This window comes from Carettochelys insculpta, chromosome 6 (genome assembly GCF_033958435.1).
Source record: "Carettochelys insculpta isolate YL-2023 chromosome 6, ASM3395843v1, whole genome shotgun sequence".
Lineage (NCBI taxonomy): Eukaryota > Metazoa > Chordata > Testudines > Carettochelyidae > Carettochelys > Carettochelys insculpta.
Window position 1 is genome coordinate 62,889,600 of NC_134142.1, and position 26,943 is coordinate 62,916,542.

General features: G+C 42.5%; 1 protein-coding gene across 1 annotated transcript in view; it reads right to left on the reverse strand.

The window, feature by feature from the left end:
- The window catches only part of SPTBN5 (spectrin beta, non-erythrocytic 5), a 153,780-nt gene extending 132,083 nt beyond the window's left edge, over positions 1–21,697 (reverse strand). The window contains exons 1-11 of the mRNA XM_074997660.1: positions 21,587–21,697; positions 17,675–17,842; positions 16,653–16,769; positions 15,529–15,686; positions 13,478–13,706; positions 9,142–9,773; positions 8,029–8,167; positions 6,002–6,234; positions 4,921–5,074; positions 3,908–4,108; positions 12–218 (exon numbers count right to left, since the gene is read on the reverse strand). Coding sequence (XP_074853761.1) covers positions 12–218; positions 3,908–4,108; positions 4,921–5,074; positions 6,002–6,234; positions 8,029–8,167; positions 9,142–9,773; positions 13,478–13,706; positions 15,529–15,686; positions 16,653–16,769; positions 17,675–17,842; positions 21,587–21,697 — 2,349 coding nt within the window. The remainder of the gene's footprint in view (positions 1–11; positions 219–3,907; positions 4,109–4,920; positions 5,075–6,001; positions 6,235–8,028; positions 8,168–9,141; positions 9,774–13,477; positions 13,707–15,528; positions 15,687–16,652; positions 16,770–17,674; positions 17,843–21,586) is intronic.
- Positions 21,698–26,943: the final 5,246 nt, after the last annotated feature.

The following is a 26,943-nucleotide window of genomic DNA, read 5'->3' on the forward strand; positions in this document are numbered from 1 at the left end:
TATCCACTTACTGCAGATGGAGCCTGCTTTGCTACAGCATGGGCTTGTTCTTCCAAGCGCCTCATCTCCAAGCCGTAAGCTGTGATCTCCTTCTCTAGTCGCAGGTGACGGTGCAGCAAGGCTTCTGCACTGGACTCATCTTTCCCATAGTCCTTGCTGGCCAGAAGGGGCTGCCGCTCCCGGAGCCATGAGTCTGCTTCATCAATGTCAGCAAAGTACTGAAGGGAACACGAGCAAAGAGACTGCTTAATTAAGAGATACCCATCCAACAGGCAAATGGCCAACAGGGCAGTAACTGTATTAGATACCTATGAGGCTAATCAGAACACATACACATACACCAGTTATGTAAGTATTCCCACTACAGATCAGCTGGCTTTTTTTTTTTTTAATAAACCCAACTACAACATCACACTCAGCACAACTATGGTTCACAGGATAACAATTAACTAAATTAGTCCCAGTTATTTCTTCCATAACCCTTTTTGGCCAGTTTCCAGGTCAATCACTCAGTCCTAGACAGTAGTCAGACTTTGCCACTTAACAGAATCACTAATACATACTTTCAGACTGAGTAATCTTATATAACATGGTGTGATCAGTAAATGACGGCATTATAGCAGCTTTTTGCATGTGTGTGGTTTGTCCATTTAATCAGACAATGAACCAAACCAAAATTTCAATTCTAACTGTAGTAGGAAGAGAGCCTTGAGACATAAGCCTGGTGTGAGGCGCGAGGTAAAGTAGTGGTTAAACCTTTGCTAAAATAAAGGCAAACCAGTCTGTGAGCAAGACCTGCTTACAGAATTTGGTAAGAACAAGGCTGATTTGGAGAAACACACACTCCTAAGAAGCACTGGGTACAGATAATTATGCAAATATATTTCAGAAGGGATGCACCAGAACACCTCGGTACCGTCATGTTCCCCCGTAAGAACAGGAACATGATGACCCTACCTAAAGATAAGGGCAAGATGACAATATGATGAACAGAGATGTTTTGACTGAAGTGACATATACAAGATAATAGGCGTCACCAGAGGGAGACAATAAGCCACATCTGTGGGACAACATGTAACTTGTTTGTATCGGTGCATGAAGAGGTATGTCAGAGGGAATTTCTTTGACTGCCCTAGGGCAGGTGTCTGCAACCTGTGGCTCTGGAGTCACATGCGGTTCTTTAAGGATTTGTTTGTGGCTCCAGACACTATAATTGCAAAGTTAAAAAAACAAAAAAACAAAAAACACCCTCCTGATTATTTTTGATAAATGGTGAACATCTAAAAGCCCCAAAATGAACAATTCCTGTCTAAATAGTAAACAGTATGTGATCTTAAAATGTTGGATAACTCCCCCTAGTGTCCTCCAGAGACAGAGAAGTTTCAGGAGTGAAAGTCAGAAAGACAGTGGTACAAAAACACACATGTAAAGTGTGAGGAAATAGATTTTGTAAAAATTTTGTGAATGTTCTTTAGTAAACATGTATTGCATTACAAATCAGTGTGTGTGCATTGTTCTTAAAACAGGTTACAAAAATATGGTTTGATATTATTTATTAAGGACCATCTCATATTCACATGCATTGCGGCTTTTGAATTATTGATTGTTTCACTCAGGAAAAAATAGCTCTTCTTGGTATTTTGGTTGCCGACCCCGGCCTAGGGGATCATGGAACGTTCCACATTTAACTGACCTAGTCCACTGCAATGGGCATACATGGGTTAGCGTACTTGTGACCACTGGGCCAGTACATTACATACATGTTTGGTTGACAGTAAACCTGACCAAGTTCCTTTGCTACAAACTGAGTCTGATTATTAAGCAGCTAGATCAAGGTCTGCTCTGACAACTATCTGCACAGAGCTGGGGGACAATTCAGGGATAAAAGATGAAATCACACTTTTAATGAATTATATCCACCAGTATGACATTATATAACCTCATGAACTGTACCACTTTTGCTCTATTAAGAAGTACCTTGCAAGCATTTTTTGCTGCAACTTTCTTTCATATTGTAACAGAAACTCCATTTTAAGGACTCTGTACTGCCTTGACTCTCTTTGAACTGATGTGTACGTCTGCAATTTCATTTAGAAGTGTGACTGTTCAGGTGGCTGCAACGGGATAGCCCCTGAAGCGTCTGGACGACCAGCTGCCAGCATGGCCTTGATGCCTGAAGAGCAATGCAAGTGAGCCCTTCAAAAGAACCCATCCAAGAGAGAGACAAAAACTCCATCAAGAAATGACCAACGACCCCTCTGCTGTTAACTGATGACTCATGGTCATACAGTGTCCTGGGGCAGTGGGACAGGACAAGAGCGAGGGACTGAAAGCTATAAAAAGATGGGTGTAAAACTACAGGAGCGGATCTTTTCTCATCAACATCAGAGCTTTGTTTTGGACTGACAAAAGCCTGGCTCCCCACTCCCTTGCACTTAACTCATCTGGTCAGTGAAATAATGTGGGCAACAGATTGGTAACTATAAGCAACAACAAGACAGTGCGTGTGTGTGCCCCGATATAGTCTATTATATGCACATAATAATGTGTAACCAATAAGTATGGTGCTTTGCCTTATCCCCCTAAAAAGATGCTATGTATTTCTTTAAAGTACAACAAACACACACATATAGCCAAATATTTATCAACATTTATCACTCCTATTTTGGGGAAACTCCAGTCAGAATACAAGCTTTGTGGCCTGATATTTATTTTTTATGGGGCAGATTTTCAAAAGGCACAAATGGTACGTCCCATTAGAGTTTGGTACCAAACTACCACTGAGCCTTTGAAAAATCCCCCATCCACCTGTTCAGTTAATAGGGCTCCTCAGGAAGGACTTTCACCCATTTGTGCGATGTTCACAACCAATTTCTCCAATGTTGTGTATCCAGCACGTCATGGCTCAGTAGAGGAGGTATACTTATAAATTGAAGTTAGCAATGTAACCATCACAGACGGCATTATATTAGGTAGAGCAGAGTGGTTACAGCAGTGCTGAAACAGAAACAAAGAGCAGAAAAAATGCTAATGCACCATTATACTTATATCTCTGAGATTTAATCCTGTCTATAAAATGAAAACTTCTCACTCTATAGACACAGGTCAGTTGAAGGGAGCAGTCAGAAAAAAAGCTTCTCAGGAACCACTTCGTCAAAAGGACCCTCCTACTTAGCTATTAGGAACAGCCGGCCTGGCTTGGATCTTTGGGTATTTTGCAGATAGAGCTGGGAAGTCTATGAGTTCTGAAGAGGGACTGATCCTGCTATTTTTCTACAGAAAAAAGAGGGTCAGAATGTTACCCTGGTCTCACCCAGAAGGAAGCTAATTTACCTGCCAGATACTTTTTCAGTTATTTAACTCAAGTGCGTCTGAAAATGAAGGCACGAATATGTTCTCAGCTTGTTATTTACCACTGCCCTCTGCTGGCTAGCTTACAGAAGAGATGAGTCTGATCTTATATGCTAGAAATCTGAATTTTCAAAGTTGAAGGTCAACGTTTCCCCCCCAGTACTCCACACACAAGGAGTAACCAAGAGCCACACAGTGTACATGTATCAATTATTAGGGTGAGGAATAAGAAAAGCAGAATTTGGAATACAGTGTGTGGGGCACATTTTACAGCAGTCAAATGAAAAAAGAAATCAGAAGTTATGACACACAGCTGGTGTTTGCCTGCAGAAGACCAGAAGGACTTGTGAGAAACACAGAGTGGGGGGGACACAGTACGCTAATAAAAAATAATATCATGTGAGCCAAAAGCTACTTTGTTTCACCTGAAAAAAGCACACCGCTTCCAGACCCTTCTTGCATTTCTTTCAGAAACCCCAGCCTGGTGATGCAAGTGGAGATGGACAGAGTTCATGTTCTCTCTGTTATAAAATGCAAGAACTACAGCCTTGTTTACCTGTTTGATTAGAGCAGCTGCCTGTAGACGGATTTTACGATTGGCCACCTCGTCTTGGAGCTGTTGCCACAGCTTCTGGAGGCTGTCTGTCTGCATCTGGATCTCTCTCTGGTTTGAGTAATTCCTTTGACTTAGCTCCCACCCCTTCCTCACCACGCTGGAACAAATCGCCTTGTGAGAGTTGCATTCGATTTCTAAAGCCTGTGAAATACAGTGCCATGATGAGTAGTGGAGACTTATAAGCCCAAGGAACTGACCTGCCCCGGACAAGCTGTGGCGTATTCCCACTGCTGGACTCTTCTGTCAACTATTATAAAACTAACTGGTTAGGATTCTGTTTTTTCACCACTTTGACACCGCCTCTTTTTCCACAGCTAGTTAAAGTCCTTTTAGCCCTATTATCTCTTTTTCACTCACCCACCTATTACCTTACAGATAGTCATTGAGATACTTCCTTTCGTCATCCAGCACTGTATTATTCACAATAGTTTCTGGGGAAGGGGCTTATCGTCTACGGGGAAGTCAGCCTTCCGCTACCAACACTCACCCTCTCTCTCTCACATGACTCTAGAGATTTTTTGGCTTATGACCCTGCTCTCATGCCATTACTGTTGACATCCTAATTATAAAGAGCTGCATGGAGGAAATCATGTTTGAATTCTGCCGTTGCCGTTTCACGTTTGCCACAGTGATATCTCTTCATCCAGCAGATTGAACTTCAGGAAACTAAGGTTTTCTCCCCATACTTTGTCCCCTTCATAGGGAGAGCTGGCAGCAGATTTCTGGGAAGCCTCATCAATGGTATTCTAGGGTTCTTCCATGCCTCCTTTCTGAATTACCGCTCATTACAGATTATGCCCCACTGTGAGGGATCCCTAAACTGAATGGTGTCTTAGGTTCCAAAAGCCACCCAGGACCCTTAATTTGAAGAATAAATTACAATTGGTTTAGCTGAATGATGAAAGACAAAGATTCAGTATAGAGAAGAGGCACGGGTGAACAAAACACTGTACCTTGTGCTTCTGAATAGAGGCAGTAATCTGGCTGAGATCTCGTCCTAATGTTGCTGTTCTCACCAACTGCCATTTCTCAGAGATCCATGACTCTTCTGCTTGACAGTCATGGAAAAACTCAAAAAGCTTCAACGCTTCCTGTAGCTGGGACTGTCTAACACAAGCCAACAAGCAATAGAGCTCAGTCAGTGCTAAAATTGTAGGTACAACTTAGAAACAGAGAATAGCAAAATTAAAGGGCTTCAGCACTGCAAAATATCCAGAGATTGAACTCCCATGGTACTTCTGAGTCATGGCTGAATGGAGCAACACAGGGAAGCCAAAAGAAAATTACTGTGTCAACTCAGGAGAGGGAGAATCAGACATACCAAGTTCAGATCACATAGAAATAATTAGGCATGACCTTGGACACTGATGGAAGGTCTACACTAGGGGAGAAGTTGACCTAAGCTACACAACTTCAGCTACAAGAATAGTGTAGCTGGAGTCAACATACCTTAGGCTGACTTTCCCCTCCATCCCCACAGCAGGAGGTTGACAGGAAAAACTCTCCTGTTACTTCCCTTATTCCTTGTAACTGTGAGAAATACTGGGGTTAATGAGATGTCCTGAATGTTTGATTTAGTGCATCCCTATTAAATGCGCTAAACCAAACCCCCAGAAGATCAACCTCTGGAGCATTGATTTTAAAGTACAGGTGTGCCTTGAATTTCCCACTCAGTCTACTACAGTTGATGATGATATTTGAGGTCCATGTGATGTACTGTTCCCTTAAATGTTTGGGCACACCCCTCACTCCCAGTACAAAGCCCCACTTCCATGTTAGTTTCCGTTTTAGAGCTTGAATAATTAAGCTAACATAGTAGGGAGCTGCGTTTCCATCAGTTCTGTGTGTGATTATTTCCTTCACTGCTGGGACAAACACAACAGGGAGCATTAAATATTGCTGGGTAACTCAAGTTGTGCCCGCGTCTTTTATATCTGTATACATGGAGAAATGAGAAGTTCTGGATTCTGGCTCTCCCATTAAAAGGGCCCACCATTTTAATCAGAAAGAGCTGGGCCACAGGGAAAGCCTCACCGGGATTTGCTGAGAGTTGCAAGGTTTTGGTACAGCTGATGGAGAATCCGAGCTTTGGCATAAAGCATATCTGTCTTGATTGCTTTGCCCTTGGTGACCTCTGCAGTCCTCTGGGTGATGTATTTTACCCTGTCATCATAGGAAGAGATCTGGAAGTCAACCAAATTATGCTTCTGCAGCAAGTCGACTACCTCCAAGAGCTGCTTCCCATAATCCTGAGACGTCACTAGTGCCTGCAAACCAAAAGTGAGAAATAATCAGCACTATGATCTCATCCCCTCCTGTGTGTGCCGACAGCGTCATCCAGTGATATAAGGGCTTGACCAAAGACCACTGACATCCATAGAAAGGCTCCCATTGGCTCTGATAGGTGTTGATTTGGACTCTGAGACTGCTTCTACACTACCATTCTCCCATCGGAGGTGCAATGGTAATGAGGCAATTTGAAGCAGGCTAATGAGGTGCTAACATGCCTCATTAGCATAATGACTGTTGTGCGAATAGACTTTGAAGTGCAGATTGATAGTGAAGATGGGGGCAGCTTTGAAATAAGCACCTCGCTTTGACATTCCCTTACTCCCACAGAACTAGATCGGAGTAAGGGAATGTGGAAGTGGGGTGCTTATTTGGAAGCTGCCCCCATCTTCACTGTCAATCTGCAATTCAAACTCTGTTTGCGGGGCCACCATTATGCTAATGGGGCACTGAATATGCACCTTAGTGCCTCCTTACCTTGCTTTGAATTGCCTCATTACCATGGCACCTCCGACAGGAGAATGGTAGTGCAGCAGCCGCCCACATAAGAAAGTGGGTATGCGGTTTGAAATCAGGGAAAGCACTAACTGGCTGATTGGAAGGAGATACATACACAATCCTCTCCTTTAAATTCACTAGATCTCATCCAGAGTCCACAGCTGTTATCTGCTGCAGTATGTGGGAGAATTAGTCATATTCTTGAAGCCAGAATCCCTTTTCAGTGCTTGATACACCCTTACATCCAGCATTTGCTATGCCCACTGAGTGGGCTTCTACGTGCCCAATTACAGTGCACTTGATTCAGTTTTTATCTGAAGACTTCTGGGACACTCCCCTTCTATAGTACAGTACAGTAAACTTTTTCACGTCCAGCATTCTATCACGTGGAACTCTCAAATAACTCGCATTTTAACCATAAGTAAATTTTAGTTACGTTTTCCTTAAGTAGAGTCTAGTGAAAGTAAATACAAATAAATACAGCAAATACAGTACAAGTTGACAGTGTACAATACTGCTGCGGTTGGTAAATCGAGTACTCTGCATACATTTTTATTTCTTAATATCTAATCTTGTTTTTCTTTAGTCTTACGCATTGCTAGGTATACCTCTCTGTTATCCAGAATAGCTGAATATCTGGCAACCTCCTAGTCTCAGGGCTGCTGGATGTGGAAGAGTTTACTGTACATCGTAATTGTATAATTTTCTTCTGAGGATAGTAGTTGGGTTTGGAGGTTAGTGTCTTGTTAGTGGAAATAATAACCCATGCATAGTATGTTCTTTCCTGACCAAAGACTATGTCTCAGGGCTAGTCGCGGTCTCCAATTTGCAATTTAACAAGTTGCTGGGTCCATAAACAAAACATTTTTTTATATTTCATATTCAGCACAATCCATAATATTTTCTGTCTTGCGCAGTAGAGAGCAAGACAAGAGCATATATTTACAGTGGTTTCCATTACACCAAAGTTACCAACCACCACACAATGGCATATATCTCCTATACTAAGTGACAGTTATCTCCTATAGTAAGTGACTTCAATTGGAGTCGTGGTGATTGGTACTTCTGCCGATTGGGACATTATTGTTTGGTTGCTTTAATATGGATTCAGCTGCCTGCTTTTGAGAATTCTACCCATACTATTCTCAACTCCCAGCACACAATAAACATTGCAACCATAACTGTCCCTGGAATACTGGGTCTTCTTCAGTTACTTATATTGACCATGGTACAAAGTGTGCACAGCCCACATGCAGACGGAGAGGGGTTGGTACCTGCAGTCCTTTTAGTTCCTCCGTAATGGTATCAATGTCCCTCAGAAGGCCCAGAATTTCCTGCACTGCTCCAAGTGTGTGTTTCTGTCTCTGGAGCTGCTCCAATAGATCCTGCCATTGTTGGGCTACGTCCTCTTGCCTGTAAAGAAGGGAGGAGAAAGGACTGACACATCCAGAAGGATCTGATGCATTGGACAGCATGGAAAAAGACACTGTTGACACACGGGACTGACAATTTGAGAGGAGTTGAATGAACACCATGGGTTCCTATAGTCATGGACAGCGTATGTGATGTCTGATCAAGTATACATTGGTCACGTGACTCTGCACACTAAATCCTTTCAATGAATATGGTTCTGTGGAAGATAGCTTGATTAATACGTAAAACATCATTAATTTTGTTTACGAGACTATTGTGGATGGATTCTAATCCCTGATGTCCCATGTCCCCTTTTTGTCTGAGATAATAAATAGGTATGCACAAAAGAGATGATCCCTTAAATGTTTCAGATGAAATAAAAATTAACTCTACCTGAAATCAAAGCTAAGTATTTTATTATTTTCACATATGCTTCCAGCTTTGGTTGAGTCTAAACAAGGCAAGTACTGAACTACCACAGGAATGGTTTCTCCTAGGTATTTCCATCCACTCCCTAACCAAGAATTACTGATAATTTTAGAAGGCCTGATATGAGATTTACAGCCCAAATTGGGAACTAGAGAGGCCTCTGAAGATTTGTGGCCATCTATCTGAACCTCTCAAACCACACACTAGAAGATCTGTTGAGTCAGCTGAAAATACTCCACTGAAACTTTCTATAGATGAAAGGTTGGATTTTCTGAAAACAACCCTTTCACATTGTTTCAGCTTTCCACACAATGTTTATTTTTTATTGGCCAAATTTTGTTTTCCCATTTTTGAGTTTCTTTTTTCCAGTAGAAAGTTAAAATTTTAAGGAAAATGAAACTTTTTGTTTCATCATTTACATTTGTGTGTGTGGTTGGAAGGGAGGGAATCTGATCACCTCTACTCACTCCTTTCTTTTCCACATGCTTTAAATATTATAACTTGTTTTGTTTCCACTCCTGCCCATTTCCACTATCATGACTCACTTCTTCATGATCTGGCCCTTGTGATGATAGTTCTCGCGGGTTATGAGAGCTGCCATGTCAGCCAGTGCTCTGAAGCGCTGCTCCCTGGGCAGTACATCTGCCATGACCGCCTCAAACTTCTTAGTGGCAGCCTCCACCTTGTCAACACTCTCTGGCTGAAAGTCCTGCTTCTCTATCACTTTTCTCATGTCCTCCAGATATGACTCACGCAGGGCTGCTTTCTTCAGGAATCTCTGGGCCAACTGTTCCACTGTCTCCAGCCTCCTCATCTCCCGCTGCAGTGCTTCTCCCCGGCTGTGCTCTGCTTTCTCCAGGATGATCCAGTGTTTTTCCATGTCTTGCAGTGTCCTGCCTTCTGGGGGCAGATATGGCCGTTGATTGTTGGCTCTCTGCTTGGTTCTGATCTGGAAGAAGTGGGCTTCAATTATGCCTCTCTCTCGGTATTTGGGGGGCTTCTCTATCATGCGGAAAGTCTTGAAGTTGGCCATGAGTGTCCACATGTTCTGTATGGAGTTGGGAAAGTGGCGATCATCCAACTCTACTACTTTCTGTTTAATCCATTTTAACAGCTCAGAGATCATCTGCTCATACTGAAACTTCAAGTCATCTATTTCCTTCAGGAAGAACAGAATCTGAAACAGGAACACAAAAACACAAGGTGTTTAAGCAGCAAGGTGAAGCAAACAGGAAGAAAACAATGCGGCTGCAGGGTCATAAACTCAAGTTTAATCAGGAAGCAGATGATCTGCAGTTGGGTAGCCATCAGCACAAGGAAAGTGCTATTTAACGCAGCAGGCTGCCACGGGGGCATAAATTGAAGCAAGGAAGGTTTAGGTTGGACATGAGGGAAAATTTCCTAACTGTCAGGGTGGTTAAGCACTGGAATAAATTTCCTAGGGGAGTTGTAGAATCTCCATCACTGAAGATATTTCAGAATAGGTTGGATAAATATCTAACAGGGATGATATAGATGATTTTTGATCCTGCTGTGACGGCAGAGGACTGGACTTGATGACCTCAAGATCCCTTCCAGTTATAGAATTCTATGTCCCTCCTATTATTACATCAATATGGAGACAGTTACCACACATCAGACAAGGAGGATTCTTTCCCAGTCTAGATTCAGAGTAGAACGATCATCCCCAAAATATCTTAAGCAAAGGGATATAAAGTGATTTCATGTGCCAATATTCATTTTAGTTTCTTTTCTGAAAAGCTCATCTTGATGCTCATACAAGCTACTTGCAAGAGAAGGCCATTATGCTGGCAGGGAGGATGAAAGCTTTCTTCTTAGACTCAAAAATAAGAATTCTATTTTTAGAATTTGTTTTTGTTCCCCATTGGAATAAAACCAAAACTATGCAAAACTTTTTTAGAAAAAAAAATGAGGGAGAGGAAGTGACAGAGACATGTTCTGTAGAACAACCAATAAGCCAGTGGTTAGGGGACCTTGCCTGAGATGTGGGATACTCAGCTTCAGTTCTCTGCTCTGCCAAATTTAGAGGAGGACCTTGAACCTGGGTCTCTGCCAGTCTAGGTAAATGCCTTGGCTATTCTGGGATTCTTGCCTTCCCCCATCTGAAATTCCATCCTACACCTGAGAAACCTTCATCAAGGAAAACTTCATCAAAACTGATATTTTTCTGTAATCAGTTTCAATGAATCAACATTTTCGAATGAAAAACAACATTTTGCTGGAAACATCCCAACCAGTTCTTCTTTCTATCCAAGGTCAGCCTGAGTTCCTGACCGGCAGCACTCCTGCCTGACTGCTGAACTTATGTTGAACGGACACTGAAAAATGTACCACAATAAGCAATGATTTATTGAGGGCAGCAAATGTCAATCAGTAACAGCTCTGAAACCACAATGATTTATTTCACTTGCCATGTTGCCTGAAACGGGACTCAGTTTTCCTGAAGTAAAAGGTTACAATAAAATCTGTAAACAGAGTGAGGGTCTATCCCCATTTTCTATTATATATACATACTCGTTATTCCTATTGTTTGTGCTGTACCTTGTATTATATTTCTTCCTCATCCCACAAACCTGTGTGAACCCCTAAACCTGAAATGCCCCAAGGATACCATGGCTAATACTGGCTGAAACGTACTGCCTGAAAGTTCAAATGAAGAATGACATTCTCTGTCTCTGTTGCTATGTATGGCGACTCAGCACCATCTGCTCTGCAGACACTTCAGTTAATAAACGTGGTGTTGTCAGTGAATAAAGACCTATGACCTACAAATGGAGCTAGAAATATTTAGCTCAAAATCCCTTTTCAGAATATTAGTTCTAATCTGCTTTTGTCTATCACAAAGGGTACTTGGAAAAGAGTGACTGTCTCAGTGCTCGAAGAGGAGTGAAACGGCACCAACCTTTAGTGCAGGAAAAGCAGCCCGTGGCATCAGGGCTCCCTTCTGTATGTTCTGCCATCGCACCCAGTTCTGGCTGAAGGATCCTAATAAGTGCATGGTCACTGGAGTAGGTGGGGGAAGGGAGATTTCTCTCTCTTGATTGATTCCTGCTACAACCCTGGTCACCCACTTACCTTCAGCTCTCAGGCTGTCTTGACACATTGAGGCTTCCCTCCCCAATCCTATTAGTGAATTCAGAGCTGCCTATCTGAGGGGACTGAGGACATGAGGATATAATGGTGTGTTTGTGTGTGTTGCGCACACATACAGAGAAGGCAGAGAGGTCTGTGACATGGGGAACGGGGGAAAAAGATGAGTTGAGAAAAATGGGAAACAAAAAGTAGCTAATTAAAAGGATTAAAATAAACAATGAAAACAGAAAAACACAAACAGAAAAATACAGAAAAAGAAATACATGGACCATTTAGAAATGGAGCTAGAAATATTCACCTCAAAATCCCTTTCCAGAATATCAGCTCTTATGTGATTCATCTGAGTAGCACCTGTGACAGGCACTTTAGCAACATCTATTTAAATACAGTGGGTGCACTTGAAAATTCCCTCAGTTCTGAGGCAGAGTCCCATTTCCAATGATAATACATTTTACCTATAGAAAATCACTCGTGAGCCAAAAAGTGTGACCTCTGCTCTGTAGATTATAACTATAGGAGTGGGTAATATTAGGGATATAGTGCAGTAAGATAGAAAATCAAGTGATCTAATGAAGAACCTGATATGTCTCCAAGCCAGAGTTTAATCTGGTGCGCAATCATTGCTTATGCAAGCTACAAGTTCTCCTCTCCTCTCACACCCTTGTTTAGGGTACAGTGCAGTTGTTTCCATTCAGCTCAGAATCTCCTCTTCACCCCAGATTAACGAACTGTGCAAATCCTCCATTATGAAAGTTTTTTACATTGTCACAACAAGGGAAATCCTGCTTTGGATTGCTGTCCCTTCCACTTCGCAATAAGTTCCCTGCTGTAGCACAACCACTTTTAAAAGTCCAATCTTCATCAACTCATATAAAAAGATTTTTGCATTTGCTTCATATATTTGGGGGGAAAAAAAAATCAAGGATGGAAATTTTGCAGTTATTGTTGCAACTAACATGACATGTTGGACAGAACCATTGAAAAATACCAGTGGTTTTTCCATAAGAATTTTAAAAAAATTGTTAGTTTATTGTTTTTAACGAAGAACTGAAACAACTTTGTTTTGTTTTTGAAAATACTAAAACTTATTTGTTTTATTCTCTCTTGTTTTTGGTTTGGGGGTTCTTTCCTCCTTTTTTCTTACCCTTTTAAAAAAAACAAAACTATTGTCCCTTCATCACTGGAAAAGAGGGGGAAAGGGAGAGAAAAGGGGAAAAACCAAACTGAAAACCAGGATTTAGTTTTTCGCAGTTAAGTGAAAATTTTCTGCTGAAACATTTCAAAGACATTTTTACAGTTTTTGTTGGTTTAGGAAAAAGGCTATTTCTTATGAGAAAGTTTTTTGACCAACACGAATTTCTGCACAACTGCATTACTGCCGATATTAAATGAGGTCTCTACGTGCTTCACTACTTCCCAACCACTTCAGTTATCAAATACAAAATACAACTAAATAAAGAAGCTAACTTTCATATTGTTAAACCCCCTCAGAAAGGCCTGGTTCTAGCACCAGAGCGGGTGAAAGCCATTGCTAAGTCAGAACTGTCTACACACTCACACCGGTTGTGCTATTTACAAATCTGACTGTGCAAAGCCCTGCAGAATCAAGTCTCTGATATCTCTGCATAAAATAACTAGAGTTAACATGACTGTGCTGTTCACCTAATTAAGGTGTTTTTCCCAAACTGGTTTAATTTTATGCAACCAGCATGGGGGCTCAGTGGAGACAGAAAGAGAAGACAATTGTAAAAGTTGCTATGCACTGACTTTAGCGAGCCTTTTCTGGACTGTCTGGCCCTGTTTCAGCCTGGAAAAGTAATGGTAATAGAGCGACACATAGGTCATGATGGATCTCTCATCCGGAAGAGGCACAGCCACATCCTCCGCATCCAGCAGCTTAGTGATTCCCAGGTGTTTCTGTGCCACGCTGAAGGCATTGTTCAGGTTCTTGACAGGCTGGTCCTGCCGCAGTGAGCTGTAGTGGATGAGATCGGGCCTGGATGAGGAAACAAGCACACAAAGGCCACAAGAAGGGAGGATTAGATTTAGAAACAACAACACTGAAATCAGTTACTATCAAGAAGGGTTACACATCTCACGCTTTACAGAGCTATACAACATGCTGAATATGTCTGTATATGTCACTGGTCTCTTCATTGTGGGCTGTTCAGTAGCAGATGTTAAAGATTTTCCTTTAGCTTCAGAGGTCATGTGCTCTGCTTCTGGTGCAGCAGGACCTGTTTTCTGGCCCTGCTGTCACCACGAAGTTCCAGGTCATGGTCATAGTACACATCATAATGACCATGGTGAAGTCTAGCATAGTCACGGCTTTATTTAAATGCACACAGATTTCTATATAAAGGATGCAACTGAAAAAATTTCCGACACTGAAGGAGGAACTTTAGTAGAATAATCCCTTAAACTGTTCAGACACTATCTGTTTTCCTGTAGAGCTTTGGCATAGACCATTCACTAGCTCTCCCTTGCTTGACAGAAGAAGAAAAAAATCCCACTTCAGAACTCAGCCCAGCTCACCACAAAGCCCCCACTGCCCTCTGCCGCTTGTTGTTCCTGGCTGGTGAAAGAAACACTCACCAGCTAGGAAATTGTGAAGTGAGAATCTTGTCCCTGACCCAGGCATTCTTCTACATCTTCCTGCGAATAGATGGAGCAGCACTGGCATCTGATCGGGCAACTGTCAAAGGCAGCAGTCCCTCTTTTCCCATTTTTCTGCTGTTCCCTGTTCCCCCACCCCTCAAAATGGGCATCCAGAGGAAGAGGGAGAACCTGCTTCCTACAGCTCTCATTGAACTCAAAGGTGCAAGTGCTAGTGGAGACCATAGAAAACCCCATTGTCAGTAACATTTCAGAAAGTGCAACTGAAACCAAAGGGGAAGGGGAAGATGAAAGAAAGCAAATTTAACATCTATTTCTCTCCTATTTTCCTTCATGCAAATGTTTTGAACAGGAGGACCCAAGCTTGGAGACCACAGTGATGCATTCCTAACAACGGATAGCCAAGATCAGCAAGAAGCAACTGTCCTGCATGGCAATGCTAGCAAAATCACATTCCTGAGCACAGAAACATTGCTCCTGCAGAGAACATGAAGTGGCTGATCTGATGATGTACTTCTAAGCCTTAGCAATGACTGGCCACTTACAATAGTGGAACAAAATATCCTCTTGACTTGTCATCAGCCCTTTGATATCAATGATTTACAGTGGTAGATTTAATGCTTACCTAGCAGATTCTACTTGATTTCTGAGCAAGACACTCTTTTAGAGAAATGGCAGCGCTGAGTGTACAAGAGCATAGGGGGAAGAAGAAAACATTTTCTTGTCCATCAGTCAAGCTGGGCACTGTGGTCCGGTACATTGTACCAGCAAGACATTTATAGCCATTACTCTGTACTGGTAAGACACAGGAGGAGCAGAGTACGGGGCCAAGCCCTTCTACACAGCTGCATCTGTCTGACATACATACAGCCATTCCACGAGGTGACAGGGCTGCGGGTGGTACATCTGCACTGGAGGAACTGCCAGAGAGGCCACTGGAGTTCCAAAGTCTCTGGTGAAGAGGGAGGAGGATGGAGCCCCCTAGCTCCCCTATTTAACAGGGGATGGAGCATAGGGATGGGACAGGAACAGCATGGGGTCAAGCAGGGAGGAGTCACTTGGGGAGATCTCGTGCCCCCCTCCCATACCTATCAGAAATGGGTTCTACTTGCACCACTGATTCACACTCTGGAAGTCATCATGGTAGAGCTAGACACAGCGGCATCAGCTCTTATGGCAGCATCCCCTCCTCACCAACTTACCTGTGAACGTGAATGAGAGCATTGAAGGCCAGGCCATCCGACCAGCTTCTGGAGAAGTCCTTCACACTCACATTGGAGTAGCTGGCAGTCTTATGTTGACACCAGATCAGCAGAGCTTCGTTGGCAGATAGCACATCAGCACGGACTCCGAATTCCTCCTGGCAGGACAGCAAGGAAGATAAATTCTGGCTGAGCAATAAAATCCTGCCCTAATGACAGCAGTCGCTCCCTAGCTACAGTTGCAACTGAATAGTGTGGAGCCCTGTTCTAAGGGAGTACAACAGGGAAGCCTCTTTCTGGTTAATTGGCTGGCGTGCTTTGCTCGCCTACTCAGGATACAGCTGATCACTGGAGATGGAATCGGGAAGAAATCTTCTCCCTGGTCAGATTGACTGGGCTTGTGGATTTTTTGTCCACATTCCTTTGCTGGGATCTCCGAAGAATCCCACTTAATCCATTCTTTCCCCTTGGCAGGACCTCAGACACTATTGTTGGCACCTTGGGTAAAAATTAATGGACTGTGTTACATGGGAGATCAGATTAGATGAGTTAATGGTCCCTTACAGTCCACAGTCTACAAAATTAAATAGTAGGGGGCCTGTGCATTTGCATTGAAAGGCATTGGGTGAATGATGCATATCTTTAGGGAGTCTGTGTGTATGATGTCAACAGTGGAGCTCTTTTATTAGCTGTCAGCCAGTCAGCAGAGAGCTGTGGTAAACACACATGACGGCTGAACACTGGAGCCATCCTTCCTTGTACTGGCTGAGATAATGTCACTGCTCCTTCAGCTGTCTCAACCAAGACCTGTGCTTTCATTAGTGATGGAAAATGAGTCTGAATCGAACATCATATGAATGCAGTCAGCAGATGACCAGTCCATCAGCGGTCTTGGATACATTAAACTATTCTGCACAGCAGAAAAGAAATAGCAAAACTGGTTCAACCATCTTATTGGTTCAACCATACCTGATTGGCCTAGATGCAAAAATCTCTGGGTGAAGAGTTTTGGTTTGCGTGATCCATGTGGTCAGAACAGATAATAATGATCCCTTCTGGCTTTAATCTCTATGAAATCTCTAAAACACATATAGGCAATCAGAAGAACAACCATCTTGTTTTACCTTATCAAGTGTGATGGAAGAAATCTGGAACCGGAGAATAATGATCCAGATTAGTCCTAGAATTAGGGTTCGATCTCCATCAACGATATTCTCAGGCCCAATCACCTTTATTTGCACCTGCTAACAGACAGCAATTCCCTTCAGTATGAAATAAATCGGTGTCCACTGTTTTGGAGGGGGCAATTGTGTAATAAACAATGTGTGGAAAAATATGTTTCTTCTGGACAGTGTTCCCTTTAAGAAGAGTGCTCGGGTGGCTGCTAGGAGAGATTCAGCTGCTGTTCAGATGATTAGCAGAGCACCCACAGCCAGTAGCATATGTTTCTACTGGTGGTGCATGTCCCCATCTACCTTGGAGCACACAACAAAATTTATTCTGCACACGGATTGGAAAAAATAAAGGTAATCCTGGCTCTGGGCTCTTATTCTAATGACAAGCAAAACTGTACAATATAGAGTCACATCCTTGCAAATAGTTGGTGAACTTTTTATTGGCTCTGTCTTCTGTGTTTCATATGCCACCCAGAACCCTGACAGAGTAGCCAAACATTGGTGTAGCTAAGCCTTCCATGATGCATATATTTAATCAACTTGGTTATTTGGATTCCACTGTGCCCACATACTGTACTACATTTGTTTTATTAACAAAAAGCACACAAATGATTTAGAGGATGTCCCTTCAATGAGAAACAAGAGAGAATATTGATATCAGAAAGCTCCAAGGTAGACAATTTCTCAAGCTGCCAGAGACTAAGAGAAAACTACAGAAGATGCAGGGGCAGCAGCAGAACAACCCTCTTCTCTTTGTTGAAGAGGAAACTCCAGAGAAGGTTAACATGAAACCAGGTAAAGCTTGTGTAACTGAGGTAAAGAGGGAAAAATGAACAGAGTAAAAAAAATCTCTCACTTTCATTATGTACTATCAGGGAAAACAGACAAGCAATCAAGCAAAAACCACTGCCAATTTAATTTTAAAATGAGCTTGGAAAATGTTCAGGTGAGTGTAGGCTTCCAATTCTCACCTTGGATTTGAGGAATGTGATGGCTTTGCTATTGTTCTCCAGAAAATGTACCCTCATCTTGCCCCAGTTTGGTCTAGGCAGTGATTCTCCAGAGAGCAGCTCCAGCAGTCGTAGGAGGTAAATGCCATCTTTCAGGTCTGTGTAGATGTCTTGTATCACAATGTTCACCTGCAAAGATAAAATACACCACATAGAAACTTGACCTCTGTGGCTCTTGCCCCTGGCTGATGGATTTTGATTTTTCAAAAACACTGAGAAAGAGCATCCAGGTGTTGAAATCACAAGATCTGCTCTGTGAGATCTAGTTTCACCTGTGTCTGCGAGCAAACCTGCTACAAGGTTAATGGCAACGGCACCCAGAGGCTTGGTCTACACTCGCTGGGGAAGACTGAATGCTTAGGTTTGATCTTCCAGGGTGCTGTTTCATGCTTGCACTAAAAGGTGCATTCCACGGTCAATGTCAAACCTGGAACTCCTTGTGAGCTTCAATGATTAAGTAATATCAATGGGAGGTGCACTCCTTTTGACATTCTGCCGTGAGGATAGAGACGAATATTGACAGCTGCTAAACTGATTTTTGGTACGCAATTGGCATATCTAAAATTACATAGCAGCAGTCAATATTCAAGGTGAGCGTAGACCCAGCAGCCTAAACGAGGGCAGGCTGGTGGAGCAGTTCTGTAAGATTTAGCAGTTTCTATGCTTTTCAAAAACTCCAGTACTCTGTGCTTCTGCTACTGAATTATCCTCTCTTCTGTTCTGTTCTGCTTCATTGGCAGACAGTACATCAACCCGGATGCCAAATTCTTCCTGGCCAGAGAGCAAGGAAGGTAAATTCTGGCTGGGCGATAAATTCCTGCATGGTGGGAAGCTCTCCTTTATTCAGCCAATGGCCAGCTCCATTTCCAGAGCTTCCTCCACATATTCTCAAGCAAGACCTCCAGCCTCTTCCTGGGTTTCACCTGAAGGCTACTTGATTTGCTTTAAGAGAGGGAAAAGGCCAGTTTGGGGGTGAGTCCTGAAGGAAGCAAAATATTCCCTTCCAATTTATATAATTAAGTTTAGGCCCAAGGTGTTAGTGCCATCTCTTCAATCCTTTCTGAAGTCTTGCTTATATAACCACCCACTTTCAGCATTGTGTGGATATAACAAATACACAGAGGCAAGAGTTACTTTCCGTACAGGTGGATATTTTTGTGTTGACTTTAAAGAGGCACATTCACGCTCAGGTGAAAAGGCTCCCTTTTTCCCCAGAATTTTTATTGCCATAAGTGCTAATAATCAAATCTATCTATGGCTTTATCCCTTACAGTTCACTTTCTCTCCAACCTTGTCAAGGAAGTCTCAATGTCAAAGCGGTGACATCATAATAATTGTTGTGGAAACAGATTAATATCCTGAGCACAGGGTTGTCACTTTGCTGCAGGATCAAGAAAGGGCTATGTCACTGGCAATGCATGGGGCCAGGGGTAGGTCTGAGTGAGAGGCCACATGCCCCCCTCACCCCCCAAATGCCATGGGCAGGAAGGGCAAGAGGCCAGGAGAGACCAGAACCTCTGGGCAGCTCAGGGGACTGGCAAGGGGACCTGGTATCGGCAGCAGGGATTGGGCCCCTCACACTCACCTGCCAGAGACTGCTGGCCTCCTTTGAGTTCCTCAGGCCACATTGTTCAGCAGGGGAAGCTTGGGGGAAGAGACAGGCTGGGGGTGAGGCTTGGGGCAGAGAGAGGGTTGTCCTGGCCTTAACCTGGTCATGTGGGGAGAAGTCGCATGGGGGGGCAGTCACGTGGCCAGTGGTTCCCGCTCCCCTGATTACCGTGACGGGAAATGGTGTATTAAAATACAAATAGGTAAAAGGGAGCACTAAAAGGAAATGGATAACATAGACCTCCTGTGGTTTAAAACAAGTGTTTTAGACTCACCAGTTTTTACACTATCTCCTGGCTTGAATTCCAGTTCAGGGCTACAATGGAACACTAGTTACAACCTCAAGTAAAGGGTTGTCCCAGCCATCAATCATGTGTGCATTAAGATCCATCCACAAAAAGCATATAACTCTGTTACCAAGGAGGTAACCTAATGCTTCAGCAATCTGGCAGGACGGCTGTGTACTGTAACCTAATTACAGCATGTCCGAGGAATCCCTTTTGGCCTCCGCATATTAACTCAAAGTGGGTCATATATTAGACCACACCATACCTCCTAGGGTAATTTAATATGATTCTGAACTATTAATTTCTCAAAACAAACTCATACCTTTAAGATGAAGTAATAGTTTTTTGAATTAGGAATAGAATTGTATGTGAGGAAAATAAGATCAAATAACAACAAGATTAAAGATCAAACCCTGCTTTATCATCTGTGGGTTCATCAGGCTCACCTGCAGGAGAACATCTGACTGTTTTAAAAAGGTAAAAGCCTCTTGGTTATGTTCTGTGTCAGTTTTAGTCAGGAAGCCAATTTTTTTTTTAAATTATTGGAAGTTTTCTCTATGGATCTGTGCTTTGCGCCTTCACACAGTAATAAATATTAATCACATTATTATTATATAAAATAGTTCCATGGTTCCATACAAATTGGAATAAAGCTACCAAACTCACATTATTAAATAAACTGACAGTGGAACAACATTATTATTAGAGAATGAGAACAAACAAAAGTGGCTTCTGTTTGCAGAGCAGAGTTTTTTTGTCCTGCAATTACTTGCTGCCAGATGGTCAGCCAGGAATCCGTGCCTATCTCTGAAATGTAGCTTGCTATCTTCGCTTCTTCAGTGCATGGGGCCAGAAACTGAAAGTACATTCCTGAGAAGACATAGATAAGCTCCTCAAGCAACTTCATTCCTTATATGGTTTGAAAGGTCTCTCCCTCTCTCCATGATTATGAGGTGCAAGCAGGAATTTGCTAGGGAAATTTAGAATAGAAGTCAGCTTTTGAACTCTGATTTCACTGAAATTATACATATGAGTAGAGTGTACTTTGATATCTCCTTGTTTGGGTGGCAGAACTGGGTTGTTTTTCATAGTTTTTGCACACTAAGTAATATTTAATCAATCCCTTTGCCTCTGCCCTAAAGCTACCAAAGCCTGAAGCTTATCTTCATTAGATATTGATCTGATGAAGTGGGTCTGTCCCCCAAAAGCTCATCACTGAAAAAATCATTGTTAGTCTTTAAAGTGGTACATTACTGCTGTTTTGTTTTGTTAGAATACAGACTAATATAGCTACCTCTTTGTTACCAGAGCTTAAAAACGTCCGTCTTTGATGAGTCATCACTGCCCATCTCACAGACAGTAATGCTCATGACAGTCTAACTCCCAGTGGAAGCTAAACTGCTCCACTGGTTGCAAGACTATCCTTTAGAACAATTCCCACTTCACTGTGGGTGATAAAATGCACTGTTGAACGGGAGGCGGTAAGCACTGGTGGTTACATGTAAGGTCCCAGTCTGGTCAACGGGAACTTCCCCAAAAGATTTAGAAGCATTGCACAGAGCTACAATTTAGTAAATGTCATCAATGCATCATTAACTTCTCAAATGATCAATTTCTAGGTTTCTTTCACTTAAAATGTGTTCCTATTAAGACTGCACTGGAGATTCATAGTCAACGATGCTGCAGGAGCCATTCTAGCCCCAGAACAATGGGATTAGATTGTACAGATTCTACAAGGCAGTTTTGTTTTTATGCCACAAGACTGAACCCTGATTGTAGGGGAGACCAGGAACCTGGACTCCAAGGAAAATCAGAAGGTTTATTTTGTAGGCATGGTGGAAAATGCATGGTTGGATCACTTTACTCAGCATAAGCCTCTGCTGCTTATACATCTAGTGACAGTAAATAGGAAAAGGCTGAGCAGAAGACAAAATTAAGAATGAAAAAAAAAGAGTCCAAAGGAGAAGAGACTACTTACATTGTTCTTGTAGAAGACATTGTTCATCCAGTTGGTGAAGGTTTTCTTCTGCATGAACATACGCTGCTCTTGCAGCTTCTTGATGTGATGTTGAACATATTCATTATCCATGTTAACGGTTAAAGGTCTAGAGAACGTGACCTATGAAGAAAGGCTAAAAGAATTGGGCTTGTTTAGTTTGGAAAAGAGAAGATTGAGGTGGGGACATGATAGCGGTTTTCAAGTATCTAAAAGGGTTTCATAAAGAGGAGGGAGAAAACTTCTTCTTGGCCTCTGAGAACAGAACAAGAGGCAATGGACTTACTTAAACTGCAACAAGGGAGGTTTAGGTTGGACATTAGGAAAAAGTTCCTAACTGTCAGGGTGGTCAAACAGTGGAATAAATTGCCAAGGGAGGTTGTGAAATCTCCATCGCTGGAGATATTGGAGAACAGGTTAGATATATGTCTATCAGGGATGGTTTAGACAGTACTTGGTCCTGCCATGAGGGCAGGGGGCTGGACTTGATGGCCTCTTGAGGTCCCTTCCCATCCTATTATTCTATGATTCTATAACCAAAGACAACAAACAAGTAATTCACTACCTCTTCCTCCCACTTCTCCAAGTTATCCCTTCACTCTGAAGCTTTGCTTTCTTGGACACAGTCCTTCCTTCACAACACAAACTACACAGAGAATTTATACCAAGCTGTCCACATCATCCCTGTTCATTCTCTTTCCAAGTCACTTGATTCTGTTAGGTACGTGGCGGAATGCAAGCCAGCAACACCTTCCTAGAGTGTCCTGAAAACAGATGACTGGGAACAGAGGCACAGTCTCTCAAGGCAGTAGCTGGATCTCCAAACTCAGACTTGGATGTGTTGCTGGAGAATCTGGTCTAGTGTTATGGGTCAGTTCTTAGTCACATGCTTTCAGAACATTCTGTGGTATTGCCGCTGCCTTTCGGCCTAGGGTATATCTGATGGGCTCAGATGACTGACCGGAGAAGGAATGAAGAATATTCCCACCCCTCCTTTTGATGAGCCCTTCATTGTCAGAACACCCCTTATTGCCAGTGGGGTCCCCTAGCCAAATATACTATTTTGTAACAGAACTGTGCCATCTATATAAGGATGGTTAACAAATAATAAATAATAATAATATAAAAGCTGTTATGTTGAGAAGTTTTAAAGATCAGAAATTCATGTTCTTAGCCTTCTCACTGTATTATATTTAGACTTAGAATAGGAAGAAATTAAGACGAATTACCTGGAAGAACAGCCTAGATGTGAAACCAGGAGGAATCGTGGTATCATGCAGGCAGAAGAGGAAATTAGACAGACAGACAACTGGCAACGGAACACAGAAGAGAGAAGGGACTGGAACGTACTAGATTGGCACACAACAGGGGAAATGGCTACAAGGAATATGCTTTATAAATCTTTTGTTTTCCGCTGTCTGGGCCTGGCTCTACAAAGGGTGTAATACAGGCAGCCTTATTATAAGTCAGCTGGCAAGTGGAGTCTTAGAATGATAGAACACTAGAACTGGAAGGGACCTGAAGAGGTCATCAAGTCCCGTCCCCTGCCCTCACGGCAAGACCAAGCAACATCCATATAATCCCCGTTAAGTATTTCTGGCACATGGAAATGGCACATGGCATGATGTGAGAGGTCAGAGCACTGTTGGGGTGCAAGCAGCACTTGCATGTGGAAAGTCACCTACATGTTAGTCTTCTTAAAGTTAACAAATTAAAATAAGGCTAGAAGCAATTTTAAGCACATGGTATCCATGAGAGGTGGGAGGAAAGAATTAAAAGAACAAATTTGCTCCTGCCACCCAAGAATAGGTGCTGTTATTGTGTCACCATCTCACCATCTGTCTGCTTTGCTACTGCTTTGATTTCACAAAACACACTAAATTGAAAACTGAAATATGAAAATAAAAAATGGAGAATAAATCCAGGAAATTTTCATAAAAGTTACATAGAGCATCTTGGAAAGTGTGGAATTTAACAAATTAAAAAAATGTTTAAAAAAATCACTGCCCCCCCCCCTTTTTTTTTTTTTTCTGAAAGGATGAAGGCAGCATAGAAAGGAACAGTCGAGCAGACTGGAAAGAAAAAGAGAAGACATTATTCAGCACATACACAGCTTCCTATATTCCCCTACCCTATTGCCATAGAAATACTGTCATAGCTTCTGGGTGTAAAACAAACCCTATTTGAGAATATTCTGAAGAAATTCATTCCCCAGGTGAAAAAGGAAAACTTGTCAAGTGTAAGCAGTGCAAAAAGAAACTGCTTATTGAGAGAAAATGTGGCTGAAGATGTGGATATGTCTGAAGTACAATGTGGTTCAACTTTGTAATGCATCATTCTTCAGCACTCTCTTTGCCTTTAGTAAAAGTGTGATTTAGAGAGAGAGAAGCAAAGGAAAAAAGGGAGGGGGAGGCACCTATCGTTAAGAGGACCTCTGAGAAGCATAAATTAAATGGGAACCTATCTCTCCTCCTCCCTGTTTTATATTTACCATGATTCCTCATTTCTACCCCAGAAACTGATGAAGTGGGTCTTACCCATGAAAGCTCATTACCTAATAAATAAAATTGTTAGTCTTTAACATGCTGCAGGACTGTTTGTATGTGGTGAGGCTACAAATTAACTGGGCTACCCCGATGAGATTATGTCCCTGGATTATATTAGAGCTCCTACATGATTTTAAAAACTTTTTGGAGGTCAGCTTTGAAGGCTCTTCTTTTCTAAGGACGAGTATGAGATATTCTTCTCTCTATTCAGGCACATAGTCCTGTAAAGGGAGTTCACATTGGCTGAAAATGATGGTTTCTGCTTAGACTGCTGCCACGCTCTGTAGCCTACTAACTAGCGAACAATTGCTCACATTTGTTAACGTAGACAGAGCCATGAAAGGAGTAGGTTTTCTAGTGAAGCTGAACACATCAATTAAGTTTTGTACTGCAGCACACCCTCTTTCCCACACACGAGTAAAGCCTCTCATTTAGACATTCTAGGCTGAGATCTAGCTGCATTGGCACAGAAGAAGTGTGCTACTAACAACTGAGCTTGACTTCAGTGACATGTCTTCCTTTATGCCTCACTGAGAAAGAAAACCCAGGAACATAAACAGCCAGGACTTACCAGGTTTGCAAAGGTTCCCTTTCAAGTTCAGAAGTCCATCATTCTAGAGTACGACTATCGACTTCAATTCTGCTGTTCCTGCATTTGGTTCTTCTTGGGCTCTCAGAGTGACCTTTGGGCTGCCATAATGAAGGGAAGGTAGTTTATAATCTGCATGCAAACCCTTCTGCTGACTATGGAGGAAACAACCTATTAGCGCAGGCAGGTGGGTGCGGTGGGTGGGGGCAAAGGTTATCACAGATTGACTTACCGTAATTGCTATGTTAATAGACAGGCAAAGGGTGTCTTCAGCACTGACAAGGTGTCCCTTAAAATACAGTGGCCACACCACAGGTGTTCTGGTACAGAAATCATAACCTGCCATACTTTGGCAGCTCTGGTGAGTACAGACTCCCCAGAAACCTGTTATCCATGAGAGTTGAGCTGGAATTTGAAATCCAAATGCCAATAAAGAGCAACAGAGGGTCTCATTGTTCAAGAGTCATTTTAATGGGCTGACTCAAATGTGAAAGCAGAGTCAGGTATCCTGGAATTACGTGGCAGCACTGGGAGCACATTCTCATTACCGCATATCTACCTGTCATCGGCAAGGCTACGTTACACGTCGGCCTCCTGTGGGACTCCATTTTTAAAAGGCAGACTCCATTTTGCGAAGAGGTCAGATGACAGTAGCCCAGGCGGGCAGGGTCAATTCAGTTTCAGAGGGATCTTCCCACCCTTTTACCACAGAACTTTCATGCCATTGGGCAAATAAAAGACTGCGCCTGTCAATCAAGAGGGGAGTTGAGCAGCAGTAGAACAGCAGTTAAGAAGCAATTCAAGATCCAGCTGCAGTTCCAGCAGAGCATTCTATCAGAGCAGCCCCCTCAGACAGCTCCCGCATGGAGTCAGTTTCATCTTGTTATCTTTCATTAGCAAGTTAGTGAAGCTGTTCTCCATCTCTTCGTGGGATCTCCCTGGTGTTCCTCCCAAAGAGCTTTCACGCAGCTTGACAGGAGAAGGTCCCAGGCTTCAAGCTGCCATTCCTCGGCATTGCCTGTAACATTATTCTCCTTGTCACCCAGGGTCGTCGTCATCATCGGCTCAGCGCCCGTTGGTGTCTGATGCCTCTCTCACTATTTCCTTCCATCTTTTCCTGTCCAGTGCAGAGTGGCTTAGTTTCTGTAGACTAGCTCTGCACCAATCTACTATATCATCTACCCATTCTCTGTGGGGTCTGCCTCTCCTACTGGAACCATCCATTACGACACTACCAAGGTTTTGATTTTTTTTCCCATCATTCATTCTGCAAATATGCCCAAATAGCTGAAACTCTCATTGTGTAACTTGCTTCAGTAGATTCTCTTTTGGCTGTACCTTCCCACATAATTCTTTATTGTTGACCTTCTGCATCCATCCTATTCTCAGAATCTTTCCATAACAACGCCACTCGAATGCCGATATTCTTCTCCTTGAATCTTTTGTTATCGCTCACATCTCACATTTGTACAACATGCTGCTGATTACACACATTTTCAAGGTGCTCAGCTTTGGTCCTAAGCTAATCACTTTCTTCCCCCAGATCTTACCTATTGCCTTCAAACTCACACTTGCTTTTGCTATTCTAGTAGCTATTTCCTTCTTATGGTCTAGATCATACATTACATTGCTCCCCAGATACGTGAGCTTCTCTAGCTCAACCCCATCTACACTGGATCTTCCTTTCTATTTGCTTATCTATAAATGCCATTGTTTTTGTCTTATCGAGTTCATAATCAGTCCATACCACTTCCCTTCCTCATTTAGCACCTGCACCATTTTCAGTAGCTTCTTCTCTTCTTGCTCAATGATATATATATCATCCACAAACCTCAAGTTTTTAATTCTTTTCCCATGCACAGATATCCCTTCTAACCTTTTCCTTGATCTCATCCATCGCTTTCTCTCTAGATGTGTGATGAAGATACTTGGTGATATTGGATCTTGTCTTGTACCTCTCTACTCGTTCTAAACCAACTTACCAACTCCCTGCTTGCTCTCACCACTGCCTCTACATTGTCATTGAGATGTTCCAACAACTGTATCGGTCTTCTATCCACGCTGTACAACTCCAACACTGCCCAAGTCACTTTCTGATCTATACTGTCAAATGCCTTCTGAAAATCAACAAAGCAAGTGTATATGTTCTTGTTCTTCCATCAAACTTTCTCCACTAGCAGTCTTTCCCTTTTCTTCTCCATTGG